At 37.1% G+C, this 20,924-nt stretch overlaps 1 protein-coding gene across 2 annotated transcripts in view; it reads left to right on the top strand.

Annotated features, from left to right (window-relative positions):
• Positions 1 to 20,924, top strand: part of LOC150084438 (oxysterol-binding protein-related protein 1-like) — a 707,041-nt gene that overhangs the window by 122,473 nt on the left and 563,644 nt on the right. For both annotated transcript variants that reach the window (XM_090376067.1, XM_090376066.1), the window contains exons 7-8: positions 3,674 to 3,818; positions 12,645 to 12,757. In XM_090376067.1, the coding sequence (XP_090232193.1) occupies positions 3,674 to 3,818; positions 12,645 to 12,757 (258 nt within the window). The remainder of the gene's footprint in view (positions 1 to 3,673; positions 3,819 to 12,644; positions 12,758 to 20,924) is intronic.

Here is a 20,924-nt window from a genome sequence, read left to right as displayed (position 1 = left end):
ATGAACTGACGTTCTAGGTGCCGCCCATTACAAAAACACATGTCCACCTATTAAGAAATATTGTTCAAGGTTTAGGCCTAAATGGTTGTCAAATGAACTAATGAGACTTGTAACAGAGAAGAAAAATGCATGGGATGCATATAAATTATCAAGTGACTCAGAAGCCTATGGCAGATATAAGTTAATCTGTAATCAGGTCACAAAGGAGGTTCGGCAGGCGAAGGCAGATTACGAGAAATCCTTGGCAAAAGATGCTAAGAAAAACAGCAAGGATTTCTTTACTTATATAAACTCTAAAAGGAAGGGGATGAATCTGATTGGTCCACTTGACATCGATGGTTCGACTGTTGATCCTGCTCAGATAGCAAACAAACTGAATGAGTATTTTGCATCTACATTCACACGTGAGGAATTATTAAGGTTTGAAAATGGCAGAAGGTTATCAAATTGTAGCAAGATACTTAATGATTTTGTAATAACAGAGAGCAAAGTGGAAGAGAAATTGTTGAAGTTAAACGTAAGAAAAGCACCTGGGGTGGTTGGGATCTATCCAGTTATATTAAAGGAGGTGGCAAAGCAACTAAGCAAACCCTTAGCCATAATTATGAGAGCATCCTTGGACTCAGGGGAGGTTCCCATGGACTGGAGATGTGCAAATGTGTATCCCCAATTCACAAAGGGGGATCGAAGGGTGACACGAGTAATTACAGACCAGTTAGTTTAACTTCTGTTCCGGGTAAAATAATGGAGTTGCTGGTTAAAGATGCATTGCAGGATCATCTAGACAAGACTGCAGCAATAATTCAGACACAGCATGGGTTTGTTAAGGGAAAGTCTTGTCTGACAAATTTGATAGGATATTATGATGTGGTTACAAAGGAACTGGATGCGAAAAATAATTTTGATATCATATATTTGGATTTCAGGAAAGCTTTTGACACTGTTGCGCATGGAAGACTATTGTACAAATTGGAGCAGAATGGTATTAAGGGTAAGTTGCTACAATGGATAAAAGGATGGTTAAGTGCTAGAAGACAGAGGGTGGTAATCAATCGGTGCTGCTCTTCTTGGACTAATGTTATTAGTGGAGTCCCACAGGGTTCGGTGTTAGGCCCACCGTTGTTTTGTATATTTATCAATGATATTGATGAAGGTATATCAGGCTTAATGTCGAAGTTTGCAGATGATACAAAGGTTGGCAGGGTTGTTAATGACAGTAATGGCAGTGTGCTACTGCAACAGGATCTGGATAATTTGGGCATATGGGCTAAGAAGTGGCAACTGAAGTTTAACCTTGACAAATTCAAAGTACTACATATGGGTAGAAGTAACCCCAGAGAAACGTACCAACTGTGTGGTACTACACTTAAGGTGGTAGAAAATGAAAAAGACCGTGGAGTAATTGTGCAGGCAGATATGAAGTTTTCTGAGCAATGCAGACAGGCTGCCAGGGCAGGTCATGAGGTTTTGTCAATGATATATAGGAATTTTGCTAGCAGGGAAAAGGAGGTGATTATCCCTCTGTATAAGGCAATGGTCAGGCCACGCCTTGAGTACTGCGGACAGGTCTGGAGGCCTCATTTTAGGAAGGATGTAGATTTACTTGAGCGTGTACAGAGAAGGGCAACAAGATTGGTAAGGGGAATGAAGGGATCCTCTTACCAAGAGAGGCTTTAGTTCTGCAAATTGCAGTGGCTAGAGACTAGGCACCTGCGCAGTGATCTGATTGAGGTTTATAAGGCCTTGATGGGTTCAGCACGCTGAATTCTGATGGGATCCTTCCACTTGTTCAGATTACGAAACTAAGGGGGCATAAATTCAAATTAAGAAAAGACAGATGTAGAATAGATGTGCGGATTTTTACCTTTAGCCAGCAGGTGGTTATTTGCTGGAACAAACTTCCATCTGTTGTTGTGGAAGTTGATAGGTTGAATAAATTTAAGGAGGAACTGGACAGGCATTTGGAGGGAATGGTGTGATTTTTTTTTTTTTTTTTTTTTTGGCTGATGCTGCATAAGCTCATACACTTGCTTTCGTGCATTACATGCCACTACTACTACTACTACTATCGTAGGCTTCCATGTCACCCGTATACTTATAGGAGTGAATCTATCACTCCTATCAAAACAAAAATAAATAAAATAAAATAAATGAATTAATGAATATAAAACTAAGAATAGAAAAGAAAAAAAGGAGGACTGAGGCAACACTTACCTTTGGGGCAGCAAACACATAGCTCCCTGTTCAAAGAGACCCACATCCTAAAAGAGCCAGCACCATTAATAATAAAAATACCACAAAAAGAGAAAACACACTTTTTTTTTTTTTTTTTTTGTGAAACAGGTGTGATGATTGAAAATTTGTAGATGTCAAGATCAGTACAGTTAATGATCAGCATTATACAGCACTCCTTCAGGCAGTTATGTTTTGATGCAACAAAATGTAAGATTATTAAGAGGAGTTGAATTATAGATGGTAGAGGATAAGGAGAGAGAACAATTTGAGTTATGATCCAAGTGAACACAAAGTTCTCCATGCAATGTAGACAGACAACAGGGAGGGTCCATGGTGTCCTCTGGATGATTTATCAGACATTTGCAAGTAGGGAGGTTATAAGTTTTAATCTCATTGTATAAGGCAATGGTGAAACTGAATTTTGAGATCACACCTAAAAAAAAAAAAGACATCAAGCTTATTGAAATGGCCCAGCGATAGGTGACATTCTTGGTGAAATCAGCAAAAGGTCATTATGTGAGCAATAATATTGAATGTGCAAGCTCCAAAACTTAGTTGCTAGTCACTTTAGAGGGGGACCTTATTGTGGTCTATAAGGCTCTGAGAGGGGACAGTAAAATGAATGAAGGCAAAAGTTTTCACAGTTGTAAATGATACAAGGTGCAGGAGCCATAAATTCAAATTACAAGAGTAGAGCTATAGACTGGATTATATGAAGTTTTCTTTTAGTTAGTTGCTAATTATTGGAATAAGTTACCTTGGTTGAAGTCAACATCTTGTGGAAAATTAGAGATAATTTGAATTATGAGTAGTGAAATAAATGGGTAGTGGTTTTTTTTTTTTTTTTTTTCACTCCTCTTAACAGATGCAACAAAAGCTTAGTTTTTATTGCACCACTTGTCCATGTTAAAACTTTTTCAAACAGAATTCTGCAGTTGATTTGGAAGGGCGCCTCCGTAGCCAGGTGGGAAGGAGCAGCAGTGCGTAGCACACGTTTCTTGATTAGACCGGGGTTCGAGCCCGTCACCACCAAATACGGAGGATGCGGAAAGGTCAGGGAATGACCACCGCATATCCTGGAGCAATATGGCCTTAGTTGCTAATGCTCCTAAAAAACCAAATAACAAACAAACAAACTTGATTTGGAAATGTCATCTTTTAAGCAAGATTATTTATTGAATTGAGCATGCCTCAATTGGAAAAACTCTTTCCGAATGTAGGGTTCATTAAACTGTTCTAACACTGCAAATTGTACTTGGAGTTAAGTACATTTTTACCTTTAGAATTGAAAGCCCACACATTGTTTTTCATGTAGTATATACAAAACTATTATAAAATGAACTCAAAATGAAAGATAAGATTTTTATCAAAACTAAGATCTATTTATGCCATAAACCAACTATATTAAAATTTCTTTTATTATTTCTTTTTGTTAAAGCTTCAAAGTGTACCTGCACCAAATATTAATTGTACAGACTCTTCAGGTAACACACCTCTCCATTGTGCAGCATATAGAGGTCGAAAGGAGGCTGCAGTTTTTCTTCTTCAGAGTGGAATCAATTCATCTATTAGAAACAAAAGAGGTTTGCTATTTACACAAATACAAATACATATATTTGCACTTATATGTATTTTATTATTATTGCTGAAAAACGTTCACTTTTTTTTTAGATGCAATGTTGTTAAAGGTGGAATAAACCGAAGTGTATTATTCACCACTCTTCAACTTTTTTTTTTTTTTTTTTAATACATACACATTAAGTTTATTTTATTCCTTCCTTGGTAAAATTACTCTTTGATATCAAATTAACATGTCATATAATTAGAAATTAAATTTCTAATAATCATGTTTTAATAATAAAACATTTATTTTTTATAAATGTTTCTTTCAGTGATATAGTACCTGAACAAAATACTCCTTCCCTCTCTTTTCAAGTTTTATCCCTTGAGGTGTAATGCTAAATTTTGTTGTAGATGGCATTGAAATTCCTTCTTTCAGGTTTCTTGCATGGGAAATGCTTCAGTGCATTGGTTTAGAAAGAGTTTATTAATCTTGATTAACAATTAACATTTAAATTTAAAATTTAAAAAAATAGCAATTTTTTTAAAATTGTAAATAGAATTTTAATTTTATTAATTTGGAAAATTTAAACAAATAAAAAAAATAAATGTTATCGTTAATCCAGCTTAATAAATCATTTTGCAAGCTGTCTCCATTCTCTCTTTTAATGAATACTGAATTGTTTCAGATTTTTATTCATATTGTGAAAGAGAATAAAGATCTCAATGCATAAATTACATATTGCAATTTATGCATTATCAGATTTCTTAAAAAGCAATAGCAGTTTGTTTATTTGGTTTCCACGACAAAATATGATTTTGCAGAAGAATATGATTGTTAATGCTCTTACTGTTATCACTATTATTATCAGCAATTTTAACACCTTACATGTAAGAGTACATACTTACTATTACCACTACTATTATCAATACTGTTTATATACATTTTTTTAATACTGTTTTATACATTATTTAATACTTATTTAATACTGTTAAAAGTATTGTAATTTTCCCTGTCATATCAATGTCTAATTTCCAAAACTTTTGAAATGCCATGACTTATTCCAAAACTTATTAATGACTTATTTGTTCCAGTCTATCCTGGCTACCAAAGAATCTAGGCTATTTTAACTTCAGAAGAGGGGACTTTGACAATTTAAGGCTATTTTAACTTCAGACGAGGGGACTTTGACAGTCTGTCATCTGTGAATTGGGTGGATTGCTGAGGGATGGAGAATACATTTGAATTATGGAATACTTTTAAAGCAAAAGCCACAGAAGCCATAAACACACACATACCTTTAATAAAATATTGCAGGAGGGTGTCAAAATGGATGATTGCAGAGCTGACTGGTCAAATAGAGCAGAAAAAAGATAGCATGGCACAGTTACAGAGCAATGAAAAGTACTGAAAAGTACTAACAGGTACAAGTTGATCTGTAATACACTGAGGTGCAAAACGTAAGGACCAACACTATTTCTAAAGGTTACAGCTACAAAATCTGTACTTAAAGTACTCTTTACTGATTAGAGTAGATTCAGTCTCAGCAGCAATTCTGGATATCATCTAATCTGGCAAGAGGTTGGCACACAGTTAAACATCACTGAAAGGGATTGATATGGCAGTTGAGGTGTTTTCATCTGGGTAGGCGTTATCTTTGATGGACATACACAATTCCAGATACTGGAAGGTGGTACAGTAACCAGTGCATGCTACTGTACTGAGTTAGTCCTTCCCCATGTGCGTCTGTTTCGAGATGCCATTGGCCCCAAGTTCGTGTTTATGGATGATAATGCCACACCCCATCGCACTGGAGCTGTGTTATGCTTTTGGACAGTGAGGACATTGTTCTTATGGATTGGCCTGCCCATTCCACCGATCTAAATCGCATCAAACACATATGGGACACTCTGGGGAGATGTGCACATCCACACCCACCAGAAAATGGTCACCAGCTGAAGATGGTGCTGACAGAGATATGGACGATGTTACAGAAAGAACTAATCAACAACATTGTTCTAAGTATGGACAGGCGGTGCAAAGTCTGCATTGACATTCATCATCAGCCATTTTCAATCCACTGCAGAATGAAGGCCTCTCCAGCAACTTTCCAGTTCCTTCTGTTTTGCGCAATGGCCATCCATTTACTAACCACAAACTCATGAATTTCATCTGTCCATCTCCGTTGTTGTCTTCCAGGTTTTCTTCTAGCTCCTCTTGGGTACCATTCTGTTATTTTCTTAATCCATCTATCATCATGTCTTCGAGCTATTTGTCCTGCCCAAGACCATTTTAGTTCTTTAGTTTTGATAAGAATGTCCTTTACTTGAGTTTGCTGCCTAATCCATGTGTTTCTCTTCTTATCTAACAGTCTGATTACCAATATAATTCATTCCATTCTTCACTGTGTAGTCCTCAGCTTCTCTTCAATTCTTTTGGTGAGTGCCCAAGTTTCACTTCCATAAGTTATGGTGGGGAGTATACATTGGTTCATTATTTTACGTTTCAGACAAATTGGGATATTGCTCTTCAGTATGTGACTATATTTCCTGAATGCTATCCATCCAAAATTTATTCTTCTCTTGATTTCCAGCCATTTATCATTATTACAGCTAACGACTTGTCCCAGATAAGTATATGACTCCACCTTTTCAATTACTGCTCTTTCAATGATTATATCCCTTTCAGTGGCATACTTTTTCATCATTACTTTTGTTTTAGCCATATTCATCTTTGGTCCAAAACCCTTACTAACTCTACTTAACTGATTGAGATTTTCTTCTAATTCTTTGGGATCATTGCTTATGACCACAATGTCATCTGCAAATCGTAAATGATTTAGGTACTCTCCATTCACATTGACTCCTTTCTGGGACCAGTCTAATCTTCTGAAAGCTTCTTCAAGGGCAGCAGTAAACAACTTCGGAAATATTGTGTCTCCTTGTCGAACTCCTTTCTCAATTTTAAATTTGTTACTGTCTTTGTCTAATCTAATAAAGGAGGTAGCATTCTCATATATTTTCTTCAAAATCATAATATATGGGGTATCTATGCCTTGTCTTTCCAGTGCCCGAAACATTGCCTTATGCTGTATGGAGTCAAATGCCTTTTCATAATCCACAAATGCCAGGCATAATGGCATTTTATATTTATTTGCTTTATCCATTAGCTGTGATGTTACGTGGAGGTGATCCATAGTTGAGAATCCTGTCCTAAAGCCAGCTTGTTCTTTCGGTTGATTCTCATCAAGTATTCTTTCTAATCTGTGAGTAATGAACCTTGTGAACAACTTGTAGATGTGGGATAACAAGCTAATTGGTCTATGATTTCCAATTTCTGATTTATTTCCTTTCTTATGCAGCAAAACTATGATTGCATTATTCCACTCCTTAGGAATCACACCTTTTCTAATGCATTTTGTGAAGGATCTTGCCAGTTTTTATGTCATGTGTCTTCCTCCCAATTTTAACAACTCTACAGTAACTTCATCTTCCCCTGGGGCTTTCTGATTCTTCATTTTCTTCAATGCATGTTTTACCTCATCAGGAAGAATATCACATATGTCGTATGCATTACTAATTTGCGATCCATCTTTGCCACTGCTGGCATCATTCTCTCGCTCCTTGTATAATTCTCTATAGTAGTCTTCTGCTATTTGAATTATGTCTTCTTTGCTATTTATAAGTACACCATCGCAATTCTTCAGTTTCAGTATCATTTGTCTTTCTGTATTACTGCTCATGGCTGTTGATTTAAGTACTTTGTTTTCCCTTAATGCTTGTTCTACTTTTCTTGTGTTAAATCTTCTTATGTCTTCTCTGAGTCTCTTTCTAATGGCTTTGTATAACTCAGTATACTCAATTTTGTCCTTGTCAGTGTTTAATCTTGCTCTTCATTTGTTGTCTTCTATTCATCATGACAAGTGTTTCTTGACTAATTTTTTCTTCTTTGGATTTCTTTTTACCTATAGGTTTCTTGGGCTTTAACACTTTCAGAAAGTTATCTTGGTCCTGAGCAGTCTGCAAAAGATCAAACTTGTTCTTAGGTTCCAGTACATACTACTTTTACTCCTCTTCTGTTATCTCAAAGACCTTCATATTATTTACTCGAATCAGTTTTTTCCTTTCTTTTCTTACATCAGTAGGTGGCCATATCTCCTACTGAGGACAACCTCTTCCCTTTGTTCCATCTTTGGCAGTGATGCATCTGTAGCATGGCAGCCTATGCTATGTTGCCATTTTTGAATAAAGTCCATCTGTACTGTTTTGCTTCTGATCAGTGTTGTTTCCTTCATCATTTCTGTACCTTACGAAGTTCCTTTGGTATGCTTTTCCCATATCCACTCCTATGAGAAGCTACAGGTGAAAACCTGACTGGTCCTTAAATTTTGCACACCAGTGTAGTACTATAAATAAGGTCAGGGATGAAATTAGTAATGTCATAATTACATATGATTTTTTATTAGAAAAACCTTTGAGCATAAAGGCAAGTAAAGCTCCCACAGTTGCATATACCCTGTAGTTTTGAAGGAGAGTGCAAGGGAGTGTATTGGACCTTTGAGGTTAATTATGAGTGCAGCTTTGGACTCAGGGAAGATTCCTTTAGATTGGAGAAGTGCAAATGTACACCAATACATTAAAGTGGTTCTATGAGTGAAGTTGGTAACTACAGATCAGGCAGTCTGGCTGCAGTGTTAGGAAACATCTTAGAGGCAATGATTAAGAGTGCAATCCAGGGACATTTAGATAGATATGGCATTCTGAAACACACAACACAGTTTTGTTAAAGGTAAATCATGTTTAACTAACTTAGTATGCTATTTTGACATAGTCACTCATGAGCTGGATTTTGGGAACAATTTCAACGTTTATTTGAATTTTAGCAAAGCATTTGACTTGAACCCTCATGATAGGTGGTTACTGTATAAGCTTGAACAGATTGAGATTGCTGGTAAGATTCTAAGATGGGTGGCTGCAGGCAGAAGGTTGGATTAATGGATATTCTTCAGATTGGTGTAATGTCAGGAGTGGGGTCCCTCAAGGATCAATTCTTGGATCACTGTTGTTTCTCATTTTCATAAATGACATCGACGAAGGGATAGAAGGCGTGATGTCAATATTTGCAGATGATGTAAAGATTGACAGAGTGGTTAATGATCAGTGCCAAGCATCGCTCATTTAGGATGACTTCAACAGACTTCAAAGGTGGTCAGAGAAGTAGCAGCTATGTTTTAATGCTGCTAAATGCTAGGTATTACACTTGGGGAATAGCAACCCACATATAAATTATACAATTAGTGGGGTTGAATTTAAAAAAGTGCAGGAGGAAAGGGTCCTGGGAGTTACAATACGGCCAAATATGAAGTTTTCTGAACAGTCTAAACAGGCAGCCAAGAAACTCATGGTGTCCTATCTATGATTTATTGAACATTATCCTGTAGAGCTAGGGAGATCATAATCCCACTATTTAAGGAAATTGTAAAACCACATTTGAAATGCTGTGTTCAAGTATGGAGCCCTCATCTGAAAAAAGACATTGAAGTTCTTGAAATGATCCAAATATGGGCACTTCGAATGGGTAGATTGGCAGAAGCACAACCGTATGAGGAATGTCTTCAATTATGTGGACTACAGAGCTTGGCAACCAGGAGCCTCAGAGGTGACCTGATTGAGGTTTTTAAGGCTCTGAGAGGGATTAGTAAAATGAATGAAGTGGAATTCTCACTATTATAAAGAATTCCAGAACTAGGAGTCATAAATTCAAATTACATGGGTTAAGGTTTAGATTAAATTGTAGGAAGTTTTCTTTTAGCTAGCGAGTCATTGATTGCTGGAACAAGTTGCCCTTGCAGGTACTTGAAGCTTGACAGTTTGAATAAATTCAAAGGTTGACTGGATGAGGAGGGAAGTGAGCCTGTGTGAGGAGGGAGGCATATAATTTTCATTTTCTTATCTATTTTTTTTTTTGCAGTGCAGCAAAAGCCTATGGATTCCTTGCACTATAGGTGAATACTATAGATAAATACAGTAGAATCCAGATAAGTTTTCCAAGGGCATGGAGGTTTAGAACTTTTTACAAGGGAAAACTTCTTAGATGGGAAAATTACATTAAGGGTATGAAATATTAACTACACAAATAAAAATAAAAAGATACACATACATAAGTTAATGATGATTTTTAAGTACTATTTCAGAATTTTACTTATTTTACTCTGCTTATGGGAAACATTTTTAAACTGAGAATTTCTAATTGCTTAATATTCTGTTCATTAAACTCATTACCAAGTTGGAAGAATGAGCTCCTTTGGAGTTTCAACATACCTTAAAAGGTCACAATTTACAATACGACAGAGCAACAATCCACTAAGTAATTCAGAACAGTTCACAACCATCAGAACTTATTGCTTAACGTGGTCAACATATCCAGTTATGGATATTGATGAAAACAATTGCAGTATGTTACTTCCATTATATCAAAATGTTTATACTAAAAAAGGTTTTAGCGCTGAAAGCCTTTGACTAGGGAAAGTTCACTAATTGAACAAATTAGTGCATAGTATCATTTTAGTTTGTAGTAAATTACTGAAGTAGATGAAATGGCATCGTTTTTGTTATACTGTATCTCATATTGTGAATGCCTTCACAACAAGTTGTCCTGATATTGAACTACCTTCGACAGTGGATACCACCACCCAGAGGTGGTGGTTTCTGCTGAGAATAAGTAACATTAGTCTTCTTCAGCGTTGAAGCGTTGCTTATTGGAGGTAGTGCAATAACAGGGCAGCTCGTTATGAAGGCATTCACAATATGAGATGTAAAAAACAATGTCATTTCAGCTACTTCTGTGGTTTACTACAAGCTAAATTGATGCTATGCACTAACTTGTTTATTACCAAAATGTTTATATTGTTTTATATTTTTTAATATAAAAATAAAGAATGTCTATATTTAAAAAACATCATTATAATAATACACTGTATTCTTTATCTCGTACTTTATGCGGGAAAGCTTTTTATCTGGGAAACTTCTTTATGCAGGAAAATAATGCATTACAATATATAGAGTTGAAATTGGGAATTAAGAAACCAAACCTTGTACAGGGGCAAACGTCTTATGTGGGAATTTGTTATCCCAGTTATACTGTGTTTTCAAAAATATTAAAAAAAAATTGTTTATGTTGTAAAGATTGATTGTTTTTTAATTTAAATAGAGTAATTGTGATTTACTTATCATTTATTTAAAAACCTCACATGACTGAATCAAATTTTTTTTAAGGTTTTCTGTGGTATTTATGGCATTTTCAACTTAAAGGTTTTGTAAGGGGGGAACTAAATAAAAAAAAAAAATTGTTTGTGTTTATTTAAAGTTTATTTGAATAAATTTTATTGTGTTTAATTATATATTTCATTTATTTAATTTTGTTTAGAATTTTTAGCTTTTGAATTTTTGGATTTCTTTTTTGTTTTCTCACATTTTGTAAGTAATATTCTTCCTCATATTCATACAACTATATTGAGCAATGACAGTTCTATGGGAGGGGGAAGTGTAGTTCTTACCTAGTAAATGTCTTAAATCTGGCCGTCTCAAAATATTTTTAGCATATTTAAGACTTGTTTCCTCCCCACTCCAAGTAGGTTAAATCTTGTTTTCTGAGTTATGCCATTGAATAGTGAACTGATTCTTCAAATATTGGTTATATTTAAATTAAAGTTGAAGAAAATGTTAAATTATGCTTTTAAAAATTTATTTGACAGCTTGCTATTGCACTAAAAGTTCAATATGCAAATTCTGTCTGGTGGCCAATAGGCTTTTAAGTAAACTGTCATAAGTAAACGTAAACATTCTCATGCCTCTGTACTAGTTTCAGTTTTAATCCCCTTCCAACTACAGTGGATATGTCCATGAAAAGTACCATGTTTGGCTATATTAAGGTTCCATAAAAAATGGTGAGGGGTAGGAGAAAACATAAATATGCCAATGAAATGTATGAAAAAGCACAGTAAACTTCTTTTTCCATTTATACGACTAAATGACAATAAGGTTGAAAAATCGGAAAAAAAAGAAGATAAAAAACAAGGTGATAAAAGTAAAGCACAATAATCTTTAAAGAATTTTGGAGATATCCAAAATACATCCAGGAAAAATATTAATGTTAGTCAAAAAAATGAAACTCAGAATACTAGAAATCAGAATGAAAAGCAGAAAATAAATATTAATACAGAGTTTGAATTAGGCTGCATTAATTGCTGTGAAGAAAGAAAGAAATTTGTTCTACTCAGATGTTTTCTTTGATTATACAATATATCCACTGTTTCATATCTTTTTGTTTACAGATGACTTCATCCTTTCTGATTGGCTAAGCAGTAAGGCAGTAGTAAAATTCATATCACACAATTCTCGATTGTACTTCTTACTTTTTTTAAAATATTTCTCCTGATTTTATTCTTATAATAAGACTCATTGAAATGTGTGTTTTTGAAATTCTGTGTTTCTGCTCCAGCATTTCATTGTTTTACATTTATAGAAATGTTATTTATAGTGATTTATAGTTAATGGTAGCTTGAAAGAGAAATCTTATTTGCTAGAAGCTTTAGTCAGTTCTTCAGTCAGATTATTGCAGTTTAATTTAATTAATAATTTTAATAATTTTTAATAATAATTTTAATTAATAATTTAAAATTAATAATGTAATTTTTGCAGTTTTGTGAAAAAATTGCATTATTAAGTAATAATTAAACAGACAAAATAAGGAATACTAATATATGAGAGAACCTGTGTGATGAGAGAATATATGAAAAAAATAATATATATGTAAATATATTGATTAATTACAATTTTTGCTTTTGCAGGTCAGTTGGCAATAGATTTGGCAATTAATCCATGGATGAAGCAAATCCTTAGTGTTCAGCCAGTAAAACAGCTTCAGAAAACAGCTGCAAGATTTGAGGGTGCTGTTTTGAGGGTAGGTAAGATACTTTTTATTTTTCTGCATGGGGTACCTACTGATGTGTTTAGGTTGTGTAAAACGTCTCTTTCCCTTTTTTCCTTAACTCATGAAAATTGAAGTTTCCCAAATATGACACAAAAGTTGCTATATTAGCTGGATTTCAAATGAATCTCTCTCTCACACACACACACACACACACACACACACACATACACACTTTTGGGCTTTCTTCTCACTATGGCAGAATTAATCAGCCACTGGTGAAGGTTGCTTGAGAAATATCCAGTTTTTCTTCCATCCAGTCGTAAGAAAATGGTTCTTAAAGTCAGGTGGTTTTTTCATCTAAGTGAATTATAAACCCCTTCATGCATATATGCATCAACATGCAGTTAACATGCTAAACAAAAATACTTCAGCATACCTGCCTGTCCATTCTCGAGAGACAGAATAACTACAGGATAGTTATTGAACAGTTACTGACTAATAGAAGATACAGGTTTGACCACCCAACTGATATCAGGAGTGCATATGCATGTCCTTGGTGAGTGTGTGTGCCTTCATGGTGCTCCTCAAATGTTGCAATTTTAAGTGGTTATGACAAGCTTTTGAAAAGTGATTTTTCATCTGCAGCCATCTCACCTCCCAAAAGGTCCAATGGTTAGGTCTCATTGCATCTCTCAGTCAAATTCAGGTAATTTTTTTTATAATATTAATTGTAGTTTCCACCTCAGATAAAGATAGCCACTTTCTTCATTTCCTTGTGTGGACAAGGTTAGCATTAGCATTAGTAGAGGCATTTGATGCAAGAAAGCAAGCTTATGCAGCATCAGCCAAAAAAAAAAAAACCCACTTCCACTTCACCCCTCTGTTCGTTCAAAATACCTGTCCAGCTGAGCCTTAAACTTATTTAGGCTATCAACCTCCACCACAAGGGATGGAAGTCTGTTCCACCAACCAACCACCCGCTGGCTAAAGGCAAATTTCCGCACGTCTATCCTACATCTGTCTTTCCTCAATTTGAATTTATGCCCTCTCAGGTGATTTTTCTTAGCTAGAGGAAGAATCCCATCAGCATTGAGCATGCTTAAACCATTCAAGGCTTTATACACCTCTATCAGATCACCTCGCTGGTGCCTAGTCTCCAGACACTGTAATTTGCAAAACTTAAGCCTTTCTTCGTAAGAGCACCCCTTTGTTCCATTCACTAATCTTGTTGCCCTTCTCTGTACTCGTTCCAGCAGCTCTACATCCTTCTTGAAATGAGGCCTCCAGACCTGTATACAGTACTCTAGGTGTGGCCTGACCATTGCCTTATACAATGGAATAATCACCTCCTTATCCCTGCTGGAAAAATTCCTGTATATCATTGACAATACTCCATGAGCTACTCTTGCAGCCCGTCTGCACTGCTCAGAGAACTTCATATCTGCCTGCACAACCACCCCCAAGTCCCTTTCATTCTCTACCACTGTCAGTGTAGTACCACAGAGTTGATACGTTGCTCTGGGGTTGCTGTTTCCCATGTGTAGTACTTTACATTTGTCAATGTTAAACTTCATTTGCCACCTATCAGCCCATCTGCTCAACCTTTCCAGATCCTGTTGCAGCAGCATAGTGTAAGTAGTGTCCTTGACAACCCTGCCAACCTTTGTATCATCTGCAAACTTGGACATTAAGCTTGATATACCATCATCAATATCATTTATAAATACAGAAAACAATAATGGACCCAACACTGAGCCCTGAGGGACTCCACTAATAACATTAGTCCACGATGAGCAGTGTCCATTGATTACCACTCTCTGTCTTCTCCCCCTCAACCACCCCTTTATCCATAGCAGCAATTTGACTCCAATGTCACACTGCTCCAATTTGTGTAGCAGTCTTCCATGTGCAACAGTATCAAAAGCCTTTCTAAGATCCAAGTATATAATATCAAAGTTATTCCCTGCATCCAGTTCTTTTGTGACTGCATCATAGTATCCAATCAAGTTGGTCAGGCAGGACTTCCCCTTAACAAAACCATGCTGTGTCTGAGCTATAACTGAAGTCTTGTCTAAATGATCCTGCAGTGCTTCTTTAACCAGTGCCTCCATTAATTTTCCTGGAACAGAAGTTAAGCTCACAGGTCTATAATTACTTGTGTCAGCCTTTGATTCATCTTTGTGAATTGGGGTCACATTTGCACATTTCCAGTCTATGGGTACCTCCCCTGAGTCCAAGGAAGCTCTCCTAATTATGGCTAAGGGTTTGCTTACTTCCTTTTCTGTCTCCTTTAATATAACTGGATAGATCCCATCCACCCCGGGTGCCTTTCTTGTGTTTATCTTCAACAGTTTCTCCTCCACTTTACTCCCAGTTATTTCAAGATTCTGTAGCTTACTGCTAGAGTTGAATACACCTCTGGCATTCCCCTTGCTGAATAACTCCTCATGTGTGAATGTCGATGCAGAATATTCATTTAGTTTGTTAGCTACCTGAGCAGGATCATCAACAGTTGACCCATCAATATCAAGTGGACCAATCTGATTCATCCCCTTCCTTCTAGAGTTTACATAAGTAAAGAACTCTTTGCTGTTTTTCTTTGCATCCCTTGCCAAGGATTTCTCATAATCTGCCTTTGCCTGCCTAACCTCCTTTGTAACTTGGTTGCATATCAACTTGTATCTATCATAGGCTTCTGTGTCATGTGTTAATTTGTAAGTATCCCATGCATTTTTCTTCTCTGCCATATGCCTCATTAGTTCATCTGACATCCATTTTGGCCTAAACCTTGAACAATATTTCTTAGTTGGTATGTAAAGCCTAGTAGCTTCCAAGATAAGTTCTTTGAATGCTTTCGATTTTGAATTTGCTATTGGTAACATCATCAGCTGGTTCCACTGTATAGAATTTAAATACTGTCTCAGTCCATCGTAGTCGCCTTTACGGAAGCAATAACCCTTCCCTTTACCCCTAATGGTAGTTACCTCTTTGAGAAAATCCCACTTCAGCACACTGTGATCACTGCCACCTAGTGGTTCATTTATCTGCAGATTTTTAATGCATGAAGAATCACTGCTGATAATCAAATCAAGAGTATTACTCCCTCTAGTTGCCTCCCGAACATACTGATGTAGAAAACAATCATCCAATAAATCCACAAAAGCCCTGCTAGTGTGTGAGTAACCAGCCCCCAAATTCCAGTCAATATCTGGGAAATTAAAATCTCCCATTTATAAGACTCTCTGATTTACTGGCCCACTCTATTTCCCTGTACAGTTCCTTATTATACTCATCAGAGTCATTAGGCCTATAGCACACTCCTACTCTCAATTTTGATCTCCCAATGCTTATGTCACACCAAACTGACTCAACACTGCACTGTCCAGCGATGTCGACTGGCTTCACTTCCTTGGTTTTTATGTGTTTCTTAACTAATAGCATAACCCCTTCCCCCCTTCCTATCCTGTCTATCCTTTCTGTCGACGTTGTACTCCCCAAATTGCAGTTCTGCATCCCTTATATCTGTGTGACACCACGTCTCTGATATCCCAACAATATCTGCCTTTGATGTTTTGAGCAATACCTCAAATTCATCAAATTTATTTACTAAACTCCTAGCATTGGTGTACACGCAAGTATACCTGCACCTGTTTCTATTCTTAGCTACCCTAACACAACCCATGTGTTTACTTGTACCACAATGGCTCCCAGCAGTCTCTGAAATACCATGCATCTTGTTTTTCAGGCTTCTGCTCATTCTAATAGAAGCAGTGCAAGAATCTCTTTCACCTCTGCCAGTGGCTTCTGTCAATCTATTGGTCTTTGTCTCCCCCCAAGCTAGCAGTTTTCCGACCCACCTAACACTGCCTCGATAGCATCAGCAAATATTCTTGCACCCTTTCTATTTAAGTGTGTCCCATCCCTGTAGAAGCAATCTCTCCTGTTAACAAAGTCCAGGCTGAAAAAAATTCTACCCCTTGAGTCTTGCACAATCTTTCCAGGGCCGAATTGATCGACAAGGCTCTCATCATATACTTCCTCCTGTCATGGAGGTTAACATGACCTCCCATGCTGATAGCCTGCTCTGTTGCTGAATGCCTGATGTCTCAGTGTTTCTTCATGAACTGTGTCACTTACGCTGCCTTTGCAGTGACACTTCCTGTTTTCTCTGTTCACCTCAGAAATCCTTAGGGATTTCACTAAACTTATCAAGCCCATTTAGAAACTTCATTATCTGACATTCTACTGGCATGGGGGAAACTGTGTTGTGCACAGGATGCTATAGGCAAGCTGAACATTTTTTAGCTTGCATGTCCTGTAAATTAGTTTGTCTCTGTGCACCTTGTAGCCCATATTCATATCTGAAAAACTTGCAAAAAAAGATCAAACTATCTTGGAAATGTGAAGCCTGCAAACTGGCTGATAATGACAAAGATAACATTAATGCTGCATTACCCACCTCCCCTAGAATACATTTAGAACAGACAGCTTCTAATGCCATTGAAGAGTTGAGAGCTCTTGTGAACTCAATTTTAGTCACAGTCACACAATTGGTAACCAAACTTGATCAGTTTAAAGATTCTCACATATGGATGACTAATAATGTAGTGACAAAACTCTAAGATCAAGAGAACAAAAACAGACACTGCTGTCCTATCTGCAATGGATGCAATTAACCACAGTACTAAACTGGTGATGTTGATGGTTAACTACATCGAAAAGGAATTATTTAACCTCTAGATCTCCTCATCAGATGTAATTCCTAAAATGGAACTTGGCTGCAATACGTTGAAAGCAAATATCGCAGAGCTGCATATTGCACTGATTTAACAAAGACATTAAACTTATTCTCCTTGACATCTATAACAAGATTGAACTGAATACACTTGATGATCCTAAGGAGCTGACTAACCTACTGAATTCGCAGGAGCTCATTAAGATATATCCAAACTATGAGAAGAGTAATGTCATGTTAATTTGTCCTGACTGCAAAATGAAATATAATCATTTTCTTACCCCACAAATCCCAGTGAAAATGATGTCACTGAGTTCTTGATCAGTATCCCCCATTGAGTACAATCTACATGTCTTAAACAGCTTCCTATAACTGGTAGGGGTGAGGATCAATCCTCTAAAAGACCATATTAGCATTAGTAGAGACATACGGTGCAAGAAAGCAAGCTTATGCAGCATCAGCCAAAGGGGAAAAAAAACCCCTCCCATTTCACTTCTCCATTCATTCCAAATGCCTATCCAGCTCAGCCTTAAATTTATTTAGTCTGTCAACTTCCACAACAAAAGATGTAAGTCTTTTCCACCAATCAACCACCCGCTAGCTAAAGGCAAATTTCTGCACATCTATTCTACAACTGTCTTTCCTCAGTTTGAATCTATGCCCCCTCAGGTTCTTAATCTGAACAAGAGGAAGAATCCCATCAGCATTCAGCTTGCTCAACCCATTCAAGGCCTTATACACCTCAAACAGATCACCTCACAGGTACCTACTCTCCAGGTGCTGCAGTTTGCAGAACTTAAGCCTTTCTTGGTAAGAGCACCCGTTTGTTCTCGTCACCAATCTTTTTGTACTTCCTTGTACTCATTCTAGCAACTCTACATCCTTCCTAAAATGAGGCCTCCAGACCTGTACGCAGTACTCTAGGTGTGGCCTGACCATTGCTTTGTACAATGGGATAATCACCTTCCTGTCCCTGCTAGCAAAATTCCTATATATCATTGACAAGACTCCATGACCTGTCCTGGCAGCCCATCTGCACTGATCAGCAAACTTCATATTTGACTGCACAATTACTGCCAGGTATTTTTCACTTTCCACTTCCCTGATGTAGTACCACCCAGTAGGTATGTTTCTATTGGGTTATTGCTACCCATATGCAGTACTATGCATTTGTCAACGTTCAACTTCAGTTACCACTTATCAGCCCATTTTCCCAATTTGTCTAGATCCAGTTGGAGTAGCATACTGTCTTTACTGTCGTTAACAACCCTGCCAACCTTTGTATCATCTGCTAACTTGGACATTAATCATTATATACATTATATATTAATCATCAATATCATTAATGAATACACAAAGCAATGATGGGCCCAGCACCGAAACCTGGGGAACTCCACTAATAACATTTGTCCATGAAGAGCAGTGCCCATTGATTACCACTCTCTGTCATCTCCCACTCAACTATCCCTTTATCCATTGTAGCAACTTTCCCTTAACGCCATACCTCTCCAATTTGTACAGCAATCTTCCATGTGCAACAGTATCAAAAGCTTTCCTGAAATCCAAATATATGATATCAAAATTATTTTTGACATTCAGTTCCTTTGTGACTACATCATAGTAACCAATCAGATTGGTCAGACAAGACCTCCCTTTAACAAACCCATGCTGTGCCTTTACTATTACTGCAGTCTTGTCTAGATGATCCTGCAATGCTTCTTTAACCAGTGACTCCATTATTTTCCCCAGAATACAAGTTAAACAACAGGTCTATAGTTACTTGTGTCAACTTTTGAACCCCCCTTTGTGAATTGGTGATACATTTACACACTGCCAGTCCATGGGGACCTCCCCTGAGTCCGAGGAAGCTCTCATAATTATGGCTAAGGGTTTGCTTGCTTCCTTTGCTACCTACTTTAATATAACTGGATAGATCCCCTCCACCCCAGGTGCTTTCCTTATGTTTAACTTCAACAATTTCTCCTCTATTTTACTCTCAGTTGTTACAAAATCATTTAGCTCCCTGTTAAAGTTTGATAAACTTCTGGCATTCCCCTCAGTGAATAACTCCTCCCTCGTGTGAATGTAGTTGCAAAATACTCATTCAGTTTATCAGCTACCCGAGCATGATCATCAATAGTCAACCCATCTATGTTAAGTGGTCCAATCTGATTGATCCCTTTCCTTCTAGAGGTTACATAAGTAGAGAACTCTTTTCTGTTTTTCTTTGCATCCTTTGCCAAAGAATTCTCGTAATCTGCCTTTGCCTGCCTAACCTCCTTTGTAACTTGATTACAGATAAGCTTATATCTGCCATAGGCTTCTGTGTCACCTGATAATTTATATGCATCCCATACATTTTTCTTCTCTGCCATAGACTCATTAATTTATCTGACAGCCATTTAGGTCTGAACCTTGAACAGTATTTCTTAGTTGGAATGAAAAGCTTCGTTGCCTCCAAGATTAAGTTCCTGAAAGATTATTCACACTCCCAGAAAAAGGCAGCTGAAGGATATCACCTTCCAATCAGGAACACTATCTCGCCATTGCAGATACAACTGTTAGTGAGGATTGAGAATGATCAATGGTATAATGGATTTCCCATCTCTAGGAACTCAGCATCTGAACTGATGACCTCCTCTCACCTCTCCAGGCATAAATCACATCAGGACAGTACTTCTCATTCCACACAGTTTTGAGCACATAAGTCATCTGTACCAGGCTCAGAATTCAGCAGCAGTGCTACATACATAAAAGCTTTTAATTGTATGTCTCAGCCATCCAGATTCCTCGAAGGATCGCCCCTAGGCAACATCCCCACCCAAGTGCTGTTCAGGAAGATGAGGCCGATCCAAATCCTAATATGCCAATTACATTCATAAAGACACAGGATGCTCCCTATCATATAAGAAGTAATCCACAAGAATCCTCCTCATTGCAAATCAGCCCGGAATGCTTTATATGACCACTGCATTTTACGTGGAACAACACCGCCAGAACCTCAACATTATCCTAAAACAATTCCAGTGGTAGCAGGCAAGCAAAAATGCAAAAAAAAGCCCAGAGAGCACACTAGAAAAGCCATATTACCACATATTACCATATGAAGCCCATAGTTTGGACCACTGACACGCATGCGCATTATAGCCTTAGTTGCTAATGTGCCAATAAAAATCAATCAACCACCGACACAGTGAAAATCCATGCGATCCTACAGAAACTCCTCCCACATAAGTGATTGATTTTTGTCTCTCAGCTTTCTGCATAGACTAAGGTGGAACAGATGAGATCATATTTAAATGAAGATTTAGGTATAGATGCGTATGTAACTAGGCTTTCTACAAAGCAACCATGCTATGTTTCATTTAAAATCACAACTGTGGAATTTAATTACAAACTAATAATACTTTCCTTATAATGGCCAGCAGGTGTACTTGTGAAAAACATTTCTGTTCAACCAAG

This window comes from Mastigoproctus giganteus, chromosome 6, assembly GCF_048544385.1.
Source record: "Mastigoproctus giganteus isolate SK-2022 chromosome 6, ASM4854438v1, whole genome shotgun sequence".
Classification (NCBI taxonomy): Eukaryota; Metazoa; Arthropoda; class Arachnida; order Uropygi; family Thelyphonidae; genus Mastigoproctus; species Mastigoproctus giganteus.
The sequence above is the reverse complement of the archived record's forward strand: the minus strand, read 5'-3'. Positions and strand labels throughout refer to the sequence as shown.